This window comes from Aplysia californica, unplaced genomic scaffold (assembly GCF_000002075.1).
Source record: "Aplysia californica isolate F4 #8 unplaced genomic scaffold, AplCal3.0 scaffold00041, whole genome shotgun sequence".
Lineage (NCBI taxonomy): Eukaryota > Metazoa > Mollusca > Gastropoda > Aplysiida > Aplysiidae > Aplysia > Aplysia californica.
Genome location: NW_004797311.1, coordinates 1,306,036 through 1,325,099, shown reverse-complemented (window position 1 = coordinate 1,325,099; position 19,064 = coordinate 1,306,036). Strand labels below are relative to the sequence as shown.

Sequence of the window (19,064 nt, the reverse complement as noted above, 5' to 3'; positions counted from 1 at the left end):
GGGGTGACTGCTCGATTTAAATTAAATGACATTGTTCTTTTCTTCAAATTGTGATTCCTCCGACTCCAAAACGGGGGAAAAACGATCGTTCATCGAAAAGACATCCGCAATCTTCAGTTAATAGATTTAGATCTAGATTCTAGGTCTCTAGATTCTAGATCTAGATATAGGCTAGCCTCGAAACTAGATCAATGATTTATATCTGTCAGTCTGGATCTAAACCTAGGCCATAGATCTAGAAGAACCTAGTTTTTTTTACCCTGAGCCAAGAGGGCGCTGGAACTTTCCGAAATCACAAAAGAGTTCCCCTACCGGGTCTGTATACTTTGTGACTTTGTTCCCGGTTACCGGGTCTGTATACACTCCCTTTTAAAAAAAATTATTTTTCTTTCTTTCTTTTTCTTGCCACTTCTGTCCCCTTCTTCTTGAACTTTTGGAGTTTGGAGCCAAAAAAGAGCCAGAGAGCCAAATGAAATTCTCCAGGCCAGATGCAATCCAAAAGAGCCAAATTTCTGGGATTTGGCTCCAATTTGACAACCCTGACTGTAACCTCAGCCCTGATCCATCTTGGGTCATTTCCGGTAAAACAAGGGAGGGTATGAGAATAACGAGACAGGTTATTCTCACCCGGGGTGAGAATAACCACTTCCTAAGTTACTAGATATGGCTAGGCGTTGATTTTGTAATTCCGTTTGTTAAAATCCGTGATCCATTTGTTTAATATAGGCTGGCACTATTTCTCCGAAGGCTCGGGAAAATATACTTGCTTTATTTCTCCGAACGGTTTCCGTTATCAAGGTTTTTTGGTTATTTGCGAATGAAGTGGCCTAGGCGCAGGGTTGGGTTGATTTAAATCAGGTCGATTTAAATCAGTTGATTTTTAAAATTTAAATCAACTTGATTTTTAAAATAATAATCAGTGATTTAAATCACTTTTAAAAAAATGTATTTTTATTCAGTTTTTACATATTTCAACATTCAGAATTCCTTTCCTTGGTTTCATAAAACATAAGGTTTAGTAGACTATTATAATCATGCTTAAAAGTCTGCTTTCCCCAGGGTTGAGTTGATTTAAATCAGTTGATTAAAAAAATTTTTTTTAATCACCTTGATTTTAAAAACAAAACTCAGTGATTTAAATCACTTTAAAAAAAAATGTATTCTGTTTTTACATCTTTAAACATGCATTCAGAATTCCTTTCCTTGGTTTTGTAAAACAGATCATATACGGTTTAGTAGACTAATATAATCATGCTTAATGTTTAAAAGTCTGCTTTCCCCCTGTCATTGTAAAATAATACAGTATTCAATTTACTTTTTTTTCATAATTGAAATTAGCATTTTCTTTTTCTTTTTAGACAAACACAAGCGCACACACACATACACACACTGTAATAAAATGCAAGTTTATCTATGCATAATTATTAATTACCCCCCCATCCTTCCTTTTAGACTGGCCTTTTTTTTCATTTTTTGTCTGTAGCCATAATTCACTGATATAGCAGATTAAGGCTTTCTTTTGCAGTTGCTTAAATTAATCATTAGTTAAAATAAAGACAATGCATTTTGCACTAAAAGAACATATACTTTTAACCACCAAAAAATCCCAAACTGTGTCGACATTAAAAAAAAAATGTAAAAAATCCAATTTAAATAAACAAAATCTGATTTAAATTTAAAAAATCAATTTTTTAAATTTTTATTAAAAATATTAAAAAAATCATCAACCCTGCCTAGGCACATGTGTGTGTTGTGTGTGTGTATGTGTTTTCATGTGCGTGTGTGTGTGTGTGTGTAAGGTGTGAACATGGGGGGGGGGGAATGGAGGATTTTAAAAAATATTTTAGTCTTTGCTTTAGGGGTGACTAAATGCAAGATAGGTTACTGCCAAAGTCGAGCAGTCTTGTTTCCTCGTAGTGCCTTTTGAAGGCATTTTCAAATGAAGTATAGTCCGGGAACGTTGCCCCAACCACAATTGAAGTGTATCTATGGATTCAGTTATCTAATAACCGCTGTGCTTTTTCGGTACTTCCCACCCTTCAATTGTTATTCGCAGGTTTTGGCCCCAAGAGTAGGTGGGTTTCAGCCTGACTGAATAAAAACAAGGCCCTCACTATTTCTCCGAACGTTCGGGAAAATAAAGCTAAGCACTAATTCTCCGAACGTTCGGCAAAATAAAGCTAGGCACTATTTCTCCGAACTTTGGGAAAATAAAGCTGGGCACTATTTCTCCGAACACTCTGAAATCACATCCTTTCCCGCATATTTGGGATATTATATAGATCTATAATTATAGTATAGGCCTACCAAAGATTGTCGTATACAAAATGGTTCAATCAGTCCAAAAAATGTCTGCAGTAAATATTTATATATAGAAATGCTACAGTTCCAAACAGTTTTTCGCTAGAGTATGACGTGTTGCCTATGAGGGGTGCTGCTCTTAAACTTAATATGTTGTGTTCACTCGTGTGCTATCTAGATCTAGATCTACGGAGGGTTATTGATAACGACACATAGAACTAGCATCTGCGTTTGTCGCGGCCGCGACCAATCAATCGTGGCTTGATTTTTTGGTCCTCGAATCGGGGAATAAAAGTCAAATTAAAGAAAAAAAAGAAAGAAACCGAACCTCTTTACTTTTGAAAGAAAGTTCACCTAGCTTCACTTCGTCTCTTTCTCGAATGTTGTCACCACGTTGATTTGTTGAATACGTTCCATGCAGCTACTTTTATTTTTTCCTCTTTGTGGTGTTTTATTTTGTAAGTGTGAATTTTTTCTTTCTTGTTATTGTTCTGATGTGTTGTTTTTCTATCAATTTTTTTTTGTTTGGGAAAAAAAGGGGGGGGGGGGGGATGTTGTATGGTGTAACGTCATTTAATTTGATGTTCCTACCTTCATTAGATTCTATATATATATTAGGCTATATATATTATATATAGGCTATGATATATATATATATATATATATATATATATATATATATATATATATATATGTATATATAGATTTAAATATGTTATGTTAGAGCGTACGTTCCACCAAAACCGATTACATGTACTGACACTGGCAGGCCCCTTAATGTGTGTGATTCCATAATTTACATGTAATATCCTGTACTTTGTTTTAAAATTACCCGCATTTAGGGTTAAAACAGCCAATCTTCTTCGGACAGGTGGACTCACGCCCTTATTTGTTATTTTTTGTGGTTGTTTTTGGGCTGTTCTAATTTTGATTTCATTCGGTTGTGAAACCTTTATTTTCACATTTTTACACTCATCTAAAAATCTCTAGACTAGCTCTTGAAAATTGAAATAAATATAGACCTAAAAATTTTCTCCTGTGTGTGTGTGTGTGTGTGTATGTGTGTGTGTGTGTGTGTGTGTGTGTGTGTGTGTGTGTGTGTATGTATGCATGTGCGTGTGTGAGTGTGTCTGTGTGTGGTAGTAAGTGTGTAAGTGGAGAGTGAGGAGCGTGTGTGTGTTTGTTTTTCGGGCTTTATTTCAGCCTTTATTCAGTAACAGTTCAAAGTATACAAAAATAGAAACACAGGATCCATTCACTCCAGGGCTCATAGTCGTTCCTCTCTTTCAGTTTCACTCATTCATTTAATTCCCGTGTTCTCTCCCGCGGCTCATCCCCGTCCGCATGACTTTCACACCCTACCCCCTCCCTCCAGGCACACACAAAGAAAATATCACTCATTCCCTTGCACCCTGCGAGCCATGGACAATAATATTAGCAAAACACTGCCTTAGCTGCATTCCTTTCGTTCGTGAGCTGTGGACTAGGCCAGGGGGGTCGGTGTCGTCGCCTTGTAGTTGCTGTTGCCTGTGGATACACTCGTTCATTTTTTCTTTCACATGCTCTGTCACTCACACTGTCTCTCCATCCACAGCTCAGCTCGTCATATGTTCAAAAGTTGCCCACTGATCATGTTTAGTAATTGTGTGTATAAGTTTGTGTGTGTACATGTGCATGATGGTGGTGGGTGTCTCGTGGGTGTTACAGAAGGTTGTCTGTAGGCGGGCTTGCCATGCGGTGTTCCTTCCCAGACCAGAGGCAGAATGAAAGATGGCGCCGAACTCTCGCAATAAATAGGCAAAAAATCACGAGACCGGAAGCCGGAAACCGTTCGGAGAAATAAAGATCGGCACTATTTCTCCGAACGTTCGGAGAAATAGTCACTTCGTAAAAACAATGGTGGGATGTTTCAGGGGATTTTACCATGATGTTTTGCAGTTGTTAGGTTTATATCTTAGCTCGCCGCGCATCAAACGTATAGATCTAGATTTAGATCTAGGCTCAAATACAGGGGGTGGGAACTACCGAAAAAGTGCCAAAGTCTCTAGCTCTAGAAATTGAATTCGATGCAAAAAATACATCTTCCTAGTCCTCGCAGAATGGCAGAATGAAAGATGACGCCGAACTCTCGCAAATAACCCAAAAATCTCGAGAACTTTCGGAGAAATAAAGATCCGGTTTATTTTCCCGAGCGTTCGGAGAAATATCGTCGCTTCGTATCTAGAGAAGAAATCGGAAAGTCTAGAAGAACCTAGGTCTACCCTGAGCCAAGAGGGTGCTGAAACTTTCCGAAATCACAAATTTTAAGAGTTCCCTTACCGGGTCTGTATACTTTGTGACTTTGTTCGCGGTTACCGGGTCTGTATACACTCCCTAATTTATTAGATTCTATTTTTGTTTGTGAGTGTCTGTATATCATTGTCAAGAGCGTGAGGGATATCGTATGAAATGGGTAGGCTGCTATACACCATGAAACAGAAATGTGCTTGTGTGACTCTCCAGAAGTAGTGTTTTATCTTTAATGATTATAACAGTAATTGCCCGAGGCTTTTGTAGTGTTCTTTAAATCCTTTTTTTGCACTTTTCATTAAATTTGATCTTTTAAAGTCATTTCGCTACCCTAGAATTACAAGAAAGTTCTTTCTATCCCTGCTAAGTACCCACTTTTGAGAAATTTGACGTAAAAAGTTTTTTGAGTTTCACAAAACGTCAAGCTTTTTCGAATGCCATTCTTTGAGTATGACAGAGCAGATAGAACGTTTGGTTTCTGACCTCAAGGTCTTGGTAACTAAATGGCCAAAAATGTCAGATGGAACTTCGTAATTGTAATTAATGTATTGTAAGGCTATTTGACTGTTAATGTTATGTTATAATATTTATTAATTATACACGAACACTTTTGTCGCAACCCACATCTTACCATCTGAAAAGTTCTTTTTTTGTTTTTGTAAAGTGTTTTACGGCGCTCGCAACTACATAAGGTCATATGAGCGTGCGGGACACACCTAATATTTTCAGTTGGTAGGAAATTTTGAATTTTTGCCCGGGTGGCGGCCGAAGCCTACTCTTATTGATTTTATACCATCAAGGGATCTTTAACGTGCGCAACTTGCACACGGGCCCTCTGAAATTTTTCGCCCTTGTCAGAGAAGGCTAGGTGTAGATCTTTCCTACCAGAAGATCAGGGGTGTGGCTGAAAGACAGCAGTAAGAAGAAGCGAAGGAGTACCATAGAAAGGCTGCAGATGGAATCAGGAGCCCAGAGGAAGGGGCAAAGGAGGTGAGGGGGTGGGGGCACAAAGAGGAGACGAAAGCAGACGACAGAACATTGCTAGAGAGCAGGAAATGAGGTGAAAGGAGACAAATCTAGAGAAGAAAATTTTTCGGTCACTACCCGGATTCGAACCCGGGACCTTTGAATGAGAGGCCAACACCTTAACCTCTAGGCTACGAGAGCCCCCCCTTCTTTTTTGTCCTAAACTTTAGTGGATTTCATTTGTCTGGTTAAAGTTAAAATACATGTTTGTCTAACATTTTTGTATGTAAGTATAATATAACTATTTTGGCATTTATGGCACAACTTTGATTCAGTAGTCTGCAATAGTCAAAGAATGGTGCTTCAGGGCCTATTTGGGATTTATCCTCTACACAGTTCAGTTATTCTCAGACTAAAAGTTATGTATGGTTTGATGGCTCAGGATTATTGTATTCGTTGTCTTTGATGTAGTCTGTTGTCAGTGAAATGGGAATTCTTTTTGACAACTACTGGTGTTGGTATTTTGAATTGCAAACGCCTAATTTGTAACTTTAGCTGTTTTAATTTCAGTCCAGGTTTAGAATCAATTACTTTGTTGCCTTGAGTATTTCAATTTTGCAAAGTAGACTACCTTTTTTTGTTGTATTTTTCCATTTCTCAGATTTTTACCTGTGACAGCTATATTATTTTGTTATAGATTGCTCTTTGGAATGTGAATTATTGAACAAGGATTACATCATCAATTATCAATGGCTTTCACCCCTGGCAGGGTAGGCCAAGCTCCTTCCATAGTTATCTCTGTCCTGGGCCACCCTTCCAAGCTTGTTCCAAGTGAGCTTCATCTCTCTCATGTCCCTTTCCACGCATCTCCTCCATGTTTCCAGTGGCCTACCCCTGCCTCGTGCTCCTTGGGGGTTCCACTGCAGTGATTGTCTTGTATGTTTCCACCTTTCTTAAGGTGTGTCCCATCCATCGCCACTTTGTTTGTCCTATTTCTACTTCCTTTTGTCCTGTCCTTTCCCACAGCTCTTCATTTCTATTCTATCCTGCCACTTATTCTTAGAATACTCCTCGTACATCTGTTGATGAAAGTCTGGACTTTATTCAGTATTGTCTTTGTTGTCTCCTAAGTTTCACAGCCGTAGAGGAGCATAGACTTGACGTTGGAGTTAAAGAATCGAATCTTGGTGCGCAGTTAGATGTTGAAAGATTACATTATAATGTAAATCTATTTTACATTATATATCAGGATAATATAACAGAGATGTTGATGTTGATATGAAGCCTTTGAATTTAACAAACCTAATAGTTAATGTTTTTCTGGTCTCGTTTATTTATGGATGGAGATAGTGCAGACACTATATTATTTATAGTGTGGCATTGATATAGTTGGAAACTCAACTTTTTCACCACGTTTCCTTGATCAGAATTTATTTGGCGTGGTAAAGTTTCCTTGATGATGGTAACTTTTTAAATGAAATAAATTTGAATGCATTTTAGAAATAATTTTAGATCTAATTAATTTTGCCAGTAAGTTATGAGACCTGCATGATTATAATATAGATCATTGTTTTTGTTTTGAGCACAGAAATTTGCTGCTGCACTTACAAACTTCATCATCTGCTAAAAGGAAGGACGGCTGTTTAAGTGAGCTAAAGGGGATCTGGTGGAGGAGATCGGGAATAGGCTGTGAGGATGTCCGTCATGTACCGCACCCTGACAGCAGAGGAATCACAGGATTTACGTTGGGAGCTTCATTCCAGTTTACCAGGTTCTGCTAAGGTAAGTGTTCCTTCCTAGCTTTATCTGAACACTTGTACAAGTAAGATTGTGTTGTTGAAGAAATTATGAAGTTGAGGCTCTGGTTTGTCTGTGATCGTAGCAGGTTAATTTTGAGAAATATGAAATTAATGACCATCCTCTTCAATTTTTCTGTAAGGTTATGCAAGTATATGAGAATTTAGCCTGTTTGTGTTTCCCTGTTATGGTGTATTATCATTTGTGTTTGATTTCTGAGCTCCGGTGCGTGCACACGTCTTGTTGAGCATGTGATTGGACAGGGTTAATGAGGATACCCTTTTTGTATATGGGGGCATTAAATTCATACCAAATGCCTCATGTCATATTCTTTTGTTCCTCAGATTTATTATGTGTTATCGAACCATATGGACAACCTGTTGACTGGGTTTGAAGTTATCGTAGACCAATGGCCAAATTGGACATGCATCATGTTACGACCAAAGTCTTTTGAATCGGTAAACTGAAAATTTTGGTTTTTTGTTGCGTTTTTGTCAATTTTTTTGTTTGCATGGAGCTTCTTTATTAACGTGTTTGTTTTGTCCTGGTGGTTTTCCGTTTTTTAAAAATAGTTTGTTTGTTTCTTTGTTTTTTAGAAATGTTTCTTTTGTCTGTATGCCTCACTGATTTCAGATTTCCAGTTGTCAGTGTAAAAAGTGGTATGTGATGTCAATTCTAAGCATCGCCACTGCAGCAGACATGTTAAATTAACCATGTATTTTCAAAAAATGTGTCCTACAAGTTGGTCAAGTGAAATTTGTATTTACATTTTGTTATAAATAGCAAAGATAGTACATAACAAGATGGTCCACTCAGCCAAAAAAGTATCCGCCGGAAGTCCGTTCTTTGCTTCAGATGGCGCTGCAGTCTGTTTTAAAGCTCTCTTTCGTTTCTCCAGAAGAAGAATTGGAATAGCACTTCCTTGCGTGCGCAGATCGACTGCTGTTCATCAGCTGTTCGGGTTCGTTCAGTTAGGTTTTTAAAATTTTTAATGACCTCTCGCCTTTCATTCTAAAGTCAAATTAAACGAAGAAAACAGTCACCCCTTCCTTCGAAAGAGGTTTTTTGTCAGCGTAACCATTGTAAAAAAGCGTTCTTCCGAAACTTGAATTCTTATTTATTAAAAAACTTGTTGGTTTCACTTTGATTTTTCTAAACACAAGTAGGGTAACTCTGTTCCCAAAGGGTGCGCATTTGCGAAGAGAGCGCCACCGAATTTTGAGGACACTTTTTTAATTGGCTCAAAGAGAGGAGTGGACCCTCTTGTTATGTAGACTCTTTGTAAATAGAATAACAAGCTTTGTTGGTTTGTGTCTGTCAGACAAGTTTTGGTATTTAAAATCATTGTCATGTATTTTGTTGTCCAAACAGGTGCCTCGTTATTTCCGCCATTATCACATGTGCCATACTAAGAGCACTAAAGACTTCAAGTTCTTCATACAAAGACCTTGTGTTGTGGACTGGACAAAGCCAGCTATATTCACAGGTATTTAGTGTGTCTGTTCCAGAGAATAGGTGGGCTCTATTTCTCCGAATGCTCGGGAAAATGAACTTGAACTCTATTTCTCCTAACGGTTTCCGTTTTCCGATCTTGAGATTTTTTGGTTATTTGCGAATGGAGTGGCCCGTGCGTGTGTGCCTATGTGTGTGTATGTGAGAGTGTGCGTGCTTATGTGTGTGTGAGAGTGTGTGTGTGTGTGTAGGCACCTAAGGTGTGAGGGGGGGGGGGGGGGGTGAGGTATTTAAAAAAAACTTTAAAAAAAAAAGTTTTTGCTTTAGGGGTGACTAAATGGAAAATAGGTTACTGCCAAAGTCGAACAGTCTTGTTTTCTCGCAGTACCTTTTGAAGGCATTTTCAAATGAAGTATAGTCCAGGAACGTTGCCCCAACCACAATTGAAGTACAGTAGTCTCTGCCTAAACACATGCCATACAGAAGCACGCTCCGGCCAAACGCACGCTTTCGTCATATGACGGTTTTTTACTATATAATTTAGACGTACAAACGCACAGTCACTCCTTCTAAACGCACGCTCCTCCTCGAAACACGCCGACAGGTAAAGCTTGACAGGGGGGAAATTCTCACTGCAACCTGCACAGCTTGCATAAGAAGCCTAGAAAACCGGATATTTGGTGAGACTACTCCTCACACCGAACAAAGAGAGTGACAGACTTTGTTTTCTCACCCAACTTTCCACGGACACGTAGGTCTAAAGGACTAGTTGGTGAAATGTTGAGGGGTTGGGGAACTGAAATGTGTTTTGATTGGTCACTGGAAATGCATCTTTGAGAGAAGGGTTTCTGACTTGTGTTTGGGTGACTGCATGTAATGTTTAGTTAGACCTAGTTCTATGATGTGCAACATGTGTGAATGCTGTAAAACACTAGATAGGTCTCTGTAGGATTAAAGATTAGTCAAGTAAGCCTAATCAGTTGCGCTCGAAGAACTTATAATGTACTTGTTCAACGAATCACAGGAGAAAAGTTTATCTGAAATGGAGAGATCTATGATTCTAGCTGATGTTGTTGATGAATTTACGGTCGAAAGTGGCTGCATCACTGTGGTTGAACGGTCGCCCTTACTCTTTGACTATCACCAACAGTTTCCTCTTAGGCTATCTGTTCCCAACATTTTGCGGTACATATCATTACATTGAGTCTGTCCTTCTCCCCCTCCCCCCCTCTAGCTCTAGAAATTGAATTCGAAAAAACTGCTTCTTCCCAGTCCTCCCAAAATGGCAGAATGAATGATGATGCCGAACTCTCTGAAAAAATCACTTTAAAATCTCGAGAACGGAAACCATTCGGAGAAATAGAGGTCAAGTTTATTTTCCCGAGCCTTCGGAGAAATAGTCACTTCACAGAGAATATGTGCTGCCTAAGGTCATTCTTTGATTGGTTATACATAAGGATCAATGTAAAGCTCTTGCCACCAAAAACTGATTTTGTAAAAAGAGTCATGGAAAGTGGAGGAAAAAATGCAGAGAAAGTATGGTTGAGTCTGTGATTCATGTTAAACTAAAGAGGAGTGAAAGGAATGAAAAGTAGAAATGTATGATATGATCCGTAAACACCAGAGAGTACTATCTGAGAGTGAAATGAAGAAAGGAAAGGATAAACATGTGGCTTGAACCAAGCCCTGTCAAAATTCTACGATAAATGGCGGTAAATCTTGTACTCCTGTCTAAGATTACTAAGAACAATAATTTAACAGGTTGTTGCATACTAACTTAATTTTAGGTTAACTTGTTTGATGTTGTCAAGGTTGTAAACTTTTAAAATGGAGATAGTGTTCCATGGCCAATGGGAATTGTCATGGGGAAAAGACAGTTCTCATTCAATGATATGGTAGTACCTTGGTCTGGTATTTCTGTCTGCTGCCTGGTCTTCTGGTTCTCTCTCTCCAAGTGTGTGGTTTGTGCCTCTGACTATCAATTGATTCCTTTGTCTATCACTGGGTCCAGGTTGTAAGCCACAGTGGTTGGTATGGTTGACTTATCTCTTAATCTATTAATCTATTGTCAATATTATTTTTACAGGCTTTAGTCTGAGCAAGCCACCTAGGATTGACACATATACACAGTATATATTGTTTGAGAAGTAAATTATTAAAATGTGCTGTCCTTGAAGCACCTTAAACATATTTATCAGGCTTTGCCATGATGTCCTTCGTGTATTCAGAAGAATCATTTCACTGTAAAGACACTTATCATCTTTTGCAGTGATGTCCTTCATATATTCAGAACAATTTCACCCTCAGGTATCCCATATGATGTTGTGCCAGTGATACAAGACAAAAGCAGAAAGGAGTATGGGGAAGTGACGTCGGTCGAGCACAGGTTCATGTATGCATGGACAAAATCTGATCCACCTGAACCAGCAGTGTGAGTATTGGCTGATGTCTTTAGTATGTTAGCCTTTTCCCACAGATATTTGTTTCTAGTCTTTTCCCCAGTCCATTTATTTTTCATCAGTCTGTCATCTTGCTCTGTCTTGTCAATTATTTTGTGGGCGTTTCAAATCCATGTTGTCTTTTATATAATTACAGAAGCTACTTGTTGTTTTTTCTGTGCCCTAGCTGTGCATATTATCTGTGTTCTCTTCTGCCAACTATCAGGAGGGAACACGTTTTACGCCATGTAAGGTTTACCTTATTTTTTATAACATTTGATGTTAAATGGAATCTGGATGTAGCATTCAAATTATTTTCTCGTTTGTGTAAAAGTTTTGACGTAAGTTATTCTATTAAGGTGCCTGTGCATGTGTTTAGATGTGATTGGGAAAAAAAATCCAATACAAAGTTATTTTGAAGAATCTTAAACAAATTCTTAACAATCTTTCAATAGCTTGTCTTCCTATTTACAGTGCCCCTGAAGGTATGCAACTGACAGAACTGAAGAAGGAGCATGCAGAGATGATCCGTGACCATTGGAAACATTACCGTGCCAATGACGGACTTGTGGAGTATTTTCAGCAGGTCATCGAGCAATTTGATAACAGCGCCATCACCACCACGGATGGTGAGCTAGTCGCATACATCTGTATGCAGTACAATGGCTCTATGGCCAACCTGTTTGTTGACCCGGCCTATCACACTGCTAACCTGGGTGTATTACTCCTCCGAGACCTTACGCGGAAGCTGTTAGAAAAACACCAGACGGCCTATGGCTTTATCAAAACGAAAGACTCTGCTTTTATCACCACATGTCAGAACATTGGCTTCTCATGGGTGCCACAGGGAAGCATGTCCTGGGTTAACCACAAACCCAGAGTCCCTGGCTCAAGATCTCCCCTGGCCAAGGTGCCTTCCGCTAATGGTCTGTCTACGTCTCAGGAGGAAAAAGACAAACAAGATGGAGGGGACTCGGAGCTGGAAGTCAAAGATTTGTTTCTGACTGCTCTGCCTTTGTCATGCAACAAATGCTCAGGTATACCAGAGGAAAAAAGGAAGGGGGCCTGCATCCATGTAGGAACAAGTTGAGTGGTTCAGTTCCTTGGTAGTTGTGTGTTAGTGTGTATTATAGAATCAACCTGTGATGTGTATATTATTCTGAGGAGTTGACTTCTGTTGTGATGATTATCGCAAAGGCTTTGTTTCCCTGCTGTTGCAATTAAGGAGGGCAAAAATGAGCAAGAACATTAGAGTCTAATTGATGGTTTCCAAAGTTAACAGAGAAATTTTTCTGCTTAATTTTTCTTTTTGTACTGTTGACAATATAGTGACTGTGCAATGTTTTAGTGTTTTATATGAATGGGAAGTGTGAGGAAAGGGAATCAGCAACTGGCTAGAGAGGATAAGCTGTTCCTGTCTATCTCGAGACTTCTCATTGTTGTCTCTCTCATTGCTATGCTTTTTTGTTGTTATTGTTTGCAGTCATCTTTTCATTTCTACAATGCAAAGTTACAAAAATTGGTTGAAAGTTATGATTTTGAATGGTAATGGTGACTATTTTTAAAAGAAGTTGTTTGGTAAAGCTATGAATTGTTTTTAATTCTTGTGGACTCTGAGCTTTGTCATGGAAGATTTGAAAAGATGAATTTCTGCCATAAGTTTGATAAGGTCGGTGCTATAGAGAGATTAAGGAAGAAAGATTGAGTCTGGTTCATCATTTTCCTTTTTTTCTTGAGTGTTGTTGCTGCACTGTAAAATATTTAATATAAATTATATTAATATGGCTCTCTGGGCTGAGTTGGTAGGAAGAGATTTCTAACCGCTCACCTGTGAAGTTCTGTGATTGTTGTTGCTTTGCCATCTACATAAAATTTCTTGCAAAAACTTTCACAAAGCTGATGTCCTGATGTACATAAATTGTGTTGTATTTTTGTCCAACATCATGAACCCGTTGTGAAATGAGGATCTCAAGCAAGTGGAACTGTAGGCAGCACTGCTGTGTCCTGAAGGGTGCATTTTTGGTGGAGAGACTGCATTTTTAGAACAAAAAAATGTTTTCCCTTGTGTATAATACATACACACGTACTTCATTCCCCCAAGCTATATATTATAATAATGTTCTCAGCCGTGTTTGTATTGGTATATATATATATACCGGTATATGTAAGTCTTTGAAATATCCAGGGAATCACCTGTTATTCTCCTGATAACTTAGAAAAAAAATGTACATTCCACTAGATATGTATATATAGATCTCTATAAACATATATGTTTAAAAATTTAAAGAAATGAGGAATATTTTTGTATGAGCGTTACTTCTTTAGACATTTTGCTTTGTATGGAAAGATGTATATCAGATTAAAGTCTTATCAGTTTACATTTTAATTTTCTTTTGCTCTCTGAAGTCTTGAGGAAAATCTTCAGTTGTGGGTCAACCTTGGTAGGAGCAGTGAAGAGATGTTTTTGTAATGAATGTTAAAATAGTTTGGGTTGGTTGATAGTTTCACTGACCTTCTGCTCTGGTCGTTCCTGTACTGTTCAAACGTTTTCTGAAGTATGATTGAAGGTTTGTTTTATCTTCTTGGACGAGAGATTTGTTAAGATCAACAAATTCCCTTGTGTTGAACTACCCTGCATCAGTATTTTAGGTGAAAGTAATGTGGTCTTGTTGTGTTTTTTTTGTACATAAACATGCTCACGAAATGCAATCTATTTGCCTCCAGTGCTCATGCTTTTGATATAATTTCCTTTCTGTTCGAAATTCCTCAACTTGCATATTTTGCCCTTTTTTTTCTCTTGTCATTGTTTGATGTCTTTTGAGTGGTGCAAATTTGTTTCAGTAAATCTGGAACAATCTTTTAATTTTAAGGAACCTTGTTCTGTTTTTTTAGCTGAGTTTCAAGGAATCTGAGGAAAACTTCTAAAAGAAAGCCGTAATTGTTTTAGGGGTTTTTTGTTTCTATTTATTAGCATGTGAAAATGGAAAACCATCAGTATAATGTAAACCGTAGTTATACAAGAACAGTATATTTAGACGCCAATAGATGTCACCAAAAATGAAAGTGAATGAATAGTTTTTCAGAGTTCTATTCCTCGCCTTTTTTAAAAATTGTTTCCTCATTGTTGAGCTGTCTTGATGAGCTAAGTTTATGATTCATTGTAACTTGTGGGGAAGGTTTTTTTGCATTGGTAGAATTGGTGGTAGATCTGGTATTTGTCCCGTCTTTCTGAGTTTTATCATTAGTGTGTCTTGCTTAAGTACTCCACACTCTCTACTGTAACAACCTCCACACCCCTTTTCAGCTCACACATCATTTCACTGGCGTCTGTGGTGTAATGGTTCCGTGCTTTGCCATTGCATGCTGAAAACCTGAGTTTGGATCCCTTGTTGGGAAATGTTTTATTGAATATCTTTGTCATTTTGCTGGGACGTAGTATCCATCTCAGTCTCAGCCCAGGTTGGTCTTGAGTGATCTAAATTGTGTTGATAGGGGTGTAAAACTAATAATAGTAAGTAGCATTTTTACGTTGCACATTTCCCCACTCATCAGCAAGCTTTGTGCGCTGTACACTCTTCTATATTAGCCCTGCAGATCTCAAAACATTCATAAACATTCTCAGCCTCCCGGAAAGCATACTGGGCTAGCAGTCGATTAAGCTCTGTAACATTAACCAGATGACAAGATCTTTCTCTGTCAAGAGTTAGGTACCCATTCCTATGTGAGTGAAGTTTGTAAAATTTGTGGTGTTGTTGTTATCGATCCAGAGGAAAATTTGTGTAAAAAGTTTGTCCCAAGGACACAGCGTTAGACCCCTGATGGTGTTCGAACCCATGACCTTTCGGTTGTGAGCCTTACAGCCTAAAAACACCTAAATTGATTTAGAAAAAAAACCCACACCCTTTCTGTAACGAATCAACCCCACAAATGATTTATTATTATTGTAGGAACTTAAGGTACACAAGTGACTGGGTACAGCTGAATGAACAGACATGATCTACTTATGTCATCTCTGGTATTTGTCCAATGCCACAAATTTGTTTCAATGTTTGCTGCTGTAAAAGCTGAAAACTAAACACTAAAGTGTTGTTAAGGGAATTTTGTCCCATTTTTCACTTTGAAATGTTGCCTGATAATGTAAATATGTGTGTGTGTATATATATTTACATATATATATGTGTATATATATGCAGTCAAACCTTTGTAAAACGGCCACCCATTGTCCAGGAGAAAAGTGGCCGTATAATACAGGTGGCTGTCTTATGCAGGACTGATCAAAATGAAGAAAGCTAACCATTCTCTTCTGAGGTCCAAACCGGGTTAATCTCAGGCTTTAGACTGCCCTAAGGTTAATTCAAAAGGGTTTTTGATATCTTTTGAAAAGGGGGGGTGGGTGGTGTAAGAAGAGTTTTTCGTGTTGTTTTGTTGGATTGTTTTTTGGTTAGCTTTCTTTACTTTTAGTTGCTGATTTTGTGCAAAGGTAAAAATTAAAATAAACGAAATATAATTTGGCTAATTCAAAAGGGTTTTTGTTTTCTTTTGAAAAAGGGAGGTGGCTGGTGTAAGAAGGGTTTTTCGTGTTGTTGTTTTGTTGGTTTGTTTTTTGGTTAGATTTCTTTTTGTTGCTCATTTTGTGCAATTGTAAAATAAATGAAATATAATGTAATGTAAGTAAGACGATGAAGACTGAGTGCCATGGTAAGACAAATACACGGGTCGCCACCACTCGGAGAACAAGCGACGCTTCTGTCGCAGGTTCACGTCAACGTCCATTGTTACTTTGATACTGATTAGATCAGCAAAACAGTGATCAGTCACCTCACATATGATTTGTGCATGAGCTGTGGGCGGGGCTTATAGGTTATGACGGATGACATGCTTCCCTCACCAGCAGCTGAAAACTTATTGTTAGGCCTACCCATTGGTCAACTTGGGTAAACATTCTTTGGAGGGACTTATAATAATGACAAGTGAATGGATTAAGACGCCTGTCCACAGCGTGAGGGGCCGATTCAAAATTTAAGACGAAGCGTCGGGCGATGAGTGACCACGCCTGGTCGTCTGAGGCAAGTAAAGTTGACCGTGGGTTGATAAAATAAGGTGGCCACAGCCGCGTTGGACAGGTGACCGTTTTACACAGTTAAAATATTTAGAAGAAAACGCAAGGGGGGAAATGGAAAGTGGCCGTTTGTTCGGGTGGCCGTATTATACTGGTAGCCGTCATGGCAGGTTGGACTGTATATTATATATATATATAATGAGGTTGTAAAATTAAATTAGTTCCCCAGCTGCGTCTTTAATGAACCAGTAAGTAGAAAGTGTGGACGCTGAAGGATTTCTTTAGCTTACGATTTGGGTCTATTCTGATGAGCAGCACCTTGGATGTCATGTAAGTTTAAAGAGGGATGCTAAACAAAGAAGAAGCAAAGTGAAATAGTCTATGTCACAGGTAATAAAGTTAAGCTGAAATAAACTTTAAGATGTATCACCATTTCTATGGCTGGGTAGACTGACTGCAAGTGTGCAAGTGCAAGATCTGACACAATATTGGCTGAATATTTATATAACATACTTGATTATTGTGGTACTTTTTCAGTTTCATGTCATATCCATAGCATGTGTGAATGAAAGAACCTTTAGACTAGGCTATCCATGGGAAAGACACCATAGAAATTTACAGGTCTGATTTAAATGTATTGCTGATGTTGGCTATGTGCGAAAATACAGAAAGTTTGAAAGAATTTGCCCAAAAGTAAACAGTGAGTTTTAGAATTGTGTAAATTTCTGTCATTTTTGCATTTTCCTCAAAATTGTGTTTTTATCATGACATACTTTTTAAAGCATTCTGTATTTTGAAGTTTTGATCCCAGGGCTATGAAATTTTTACCAGTTTACATGTAATTGTAAGCATCTCTGTGACAGAGGCTTCTGGCTTGACAAAAATTTAAGTACTTTTAAACAGACAAGTTCGTGATTGAACAAAATGTATTGCTTTTTACTTTTTATAACAGATTTAGATATTCTGTTCTCATTCAAAAACTAGAAAATGTAGTGGAAAAAAAAACTGATAAATTTTTTTACAGAAATTATATGTATGATGGGGCTGTATGCAAAATTTCAACTCATGGTAAAAACATTACACTCTTCAATTTTCTTTGCGTTTGTTATAACTATAGGTGTGTTTTGACCTATGAATAGTTACAAAACACAAATTGGAACTTCACAAAAATGGATTCTGTTATCCAATGAATTAAAAACAGATGCATACAGCTGAAACTAAAAATGGCCTTAAACATAGCTTTCTCTCCATAAAACATTGCCAGTTTACGTACAAATAATCAGTTGTCCTATTGGTGGAAGACCTTTTAGAGGGAAAACACCAAAAGGGAAAAAAACCATACTGTTTTTACTCTTTGTCTTCATTTTTTATTTTCGTTGTTTTTTAAAAAGATTTTTTATTATGGTTTGTTTGCTTTTTGTGCTTGGCCTATGAGTGAGTTCAACCCATGAAGCACATAGATCTATGTTGCACTGAATAAAAGAGAAGTAAAAGCATAGAATGTTAGTTCATTTGATGAAACATTTGACTGCCTTGCCAGGGGGGAATGTTGTTTTGCAGGTCTACTCTTCTGGAAGATTTGTCCAATTTTTCTTTCAACTTAAAACAAAAAGAAAAGAATGGAGCCAGATATGACAAGTGTAAATTGTTTTAAATGCGTTGTCTTATTGTTTGTGTTCCTGTCTCTGTACTTCCTCTTTGTACCAGCAAAAAAGTAAGTGCAAACAATAATACAGACTGCAGTGTATATATGAATGAAATATGTCAAAAATGATTTCACTCATGACTAGTCCCCCACCAGGGCAGTGCTACTGACTGAAGTTGTCTACTACTTTAAGCCATTCCCAAAGGGGTGATATTAACATGTTCTTATGCACAGCAGAATTGTAAATGGGCTGATTTACAATGTCATGCTTATACTGTTGCAGAACAACATAGGAGGAACTGCTGCTTTTTCTCTCCTCATCCTTACCATTGTCATTTTCCTCTACCTCTTTTGTATGTTTGTCACTCTCTTGTGAACTGCTATTTTCGGGGTGCCTTGATAGTGGAAGCAGATTTTGTGTTGCTGAGGCTAGAAAGGTGAGCAGAGTAAGCCTGATTTCCCGTTTAGACTTCTCTGTTGACATCCACCCCTTGGCGCTTATATGACCTTATGCAGTTGCGAGTGCCGTAAAACCTTACTAAAACATAAAACTCATGACTATCAGACGTATCATGTTGTATTTTGTCTATTAGATGCTTGTTGTGGTGGTGAGTGTATGTAAGCTCTGTAAACCTGTCTAGGAAGTTTTGGTATTTTAAAATCCAGAGCTCAACTGAGCATTGTGGTATTTTTATTTTAATGATTCGTCCCAAAATAACAAATGAATTAAGTTTTAGAATAATCTTTCAAGGGTACCCTTGCAAACAGCGGCTTGTGTAATGAGTGTTTTTCTTGTCCAAATATTTCTTTGTCAACTTCCAGGTGTATTTTTCATTCTTTAGTGACAGTTTGAGATAACGTTTAGCAATGAGCATCTACAAACTCAACAACATGATGCTGAAATGTGGCTCGACATGATGGAATCAGGCGCTCGTCAAATTTTGGGCATATGCGGTTATTGATATCATCTTAAAGCCTCTTCATTTGCCTTGTGTTTGGTGAAAAAAAAAAATCAGTCTATGTGAATAGAAGTCGAGATATTTGCAATTGAAAGAGGTGAGGGTCGCCTGGTTTCAGATGTAAAATTAGCGAGCAAATGGCCGCCAAAGTTTGGTAC

The 19,064-nt window shown here is 38.0% G+C and overlaps 1 protein-coding gene across 1 annotated transcript in view; it reads left to right on the top strand.

Annotated features, from left to right (window-relative positions):
• Positions 1–17,798, top strand: part of LOC101860479 — a 19,983-nt gene extending 2,185 nt beyond the window's left edge. The window contains exons 2-6 of the mRNA XM_035968139.1: positions 7,145–7,338; positions 7,698–7,811; positions 8,725–8,839; positions 11,113–11,236; positions 11,718–17,798. Of these exons, the coding sequence (XP_035824032.1) occupies positions 7,252–7,338; positions 7,698–7,811; positions 8,725–8,839; positions 11,113–11,236; positions 11,718–12,333 (1,056 nt within the window). The 5' untranslated portion in view covers positions 7,145–7,251 and the 3' untranslated portion in view covers positions 12,334–17,798. The remainder of the gene's footprint in view (positions 1–7,144; positions 7,339–7,697; positions 7,812–8,724; positions 8,840–11,112; positions 11,237–11,717) is intronic.
• Positions 17,799–19,064: the final 1,266 nt, after the last annotated feature.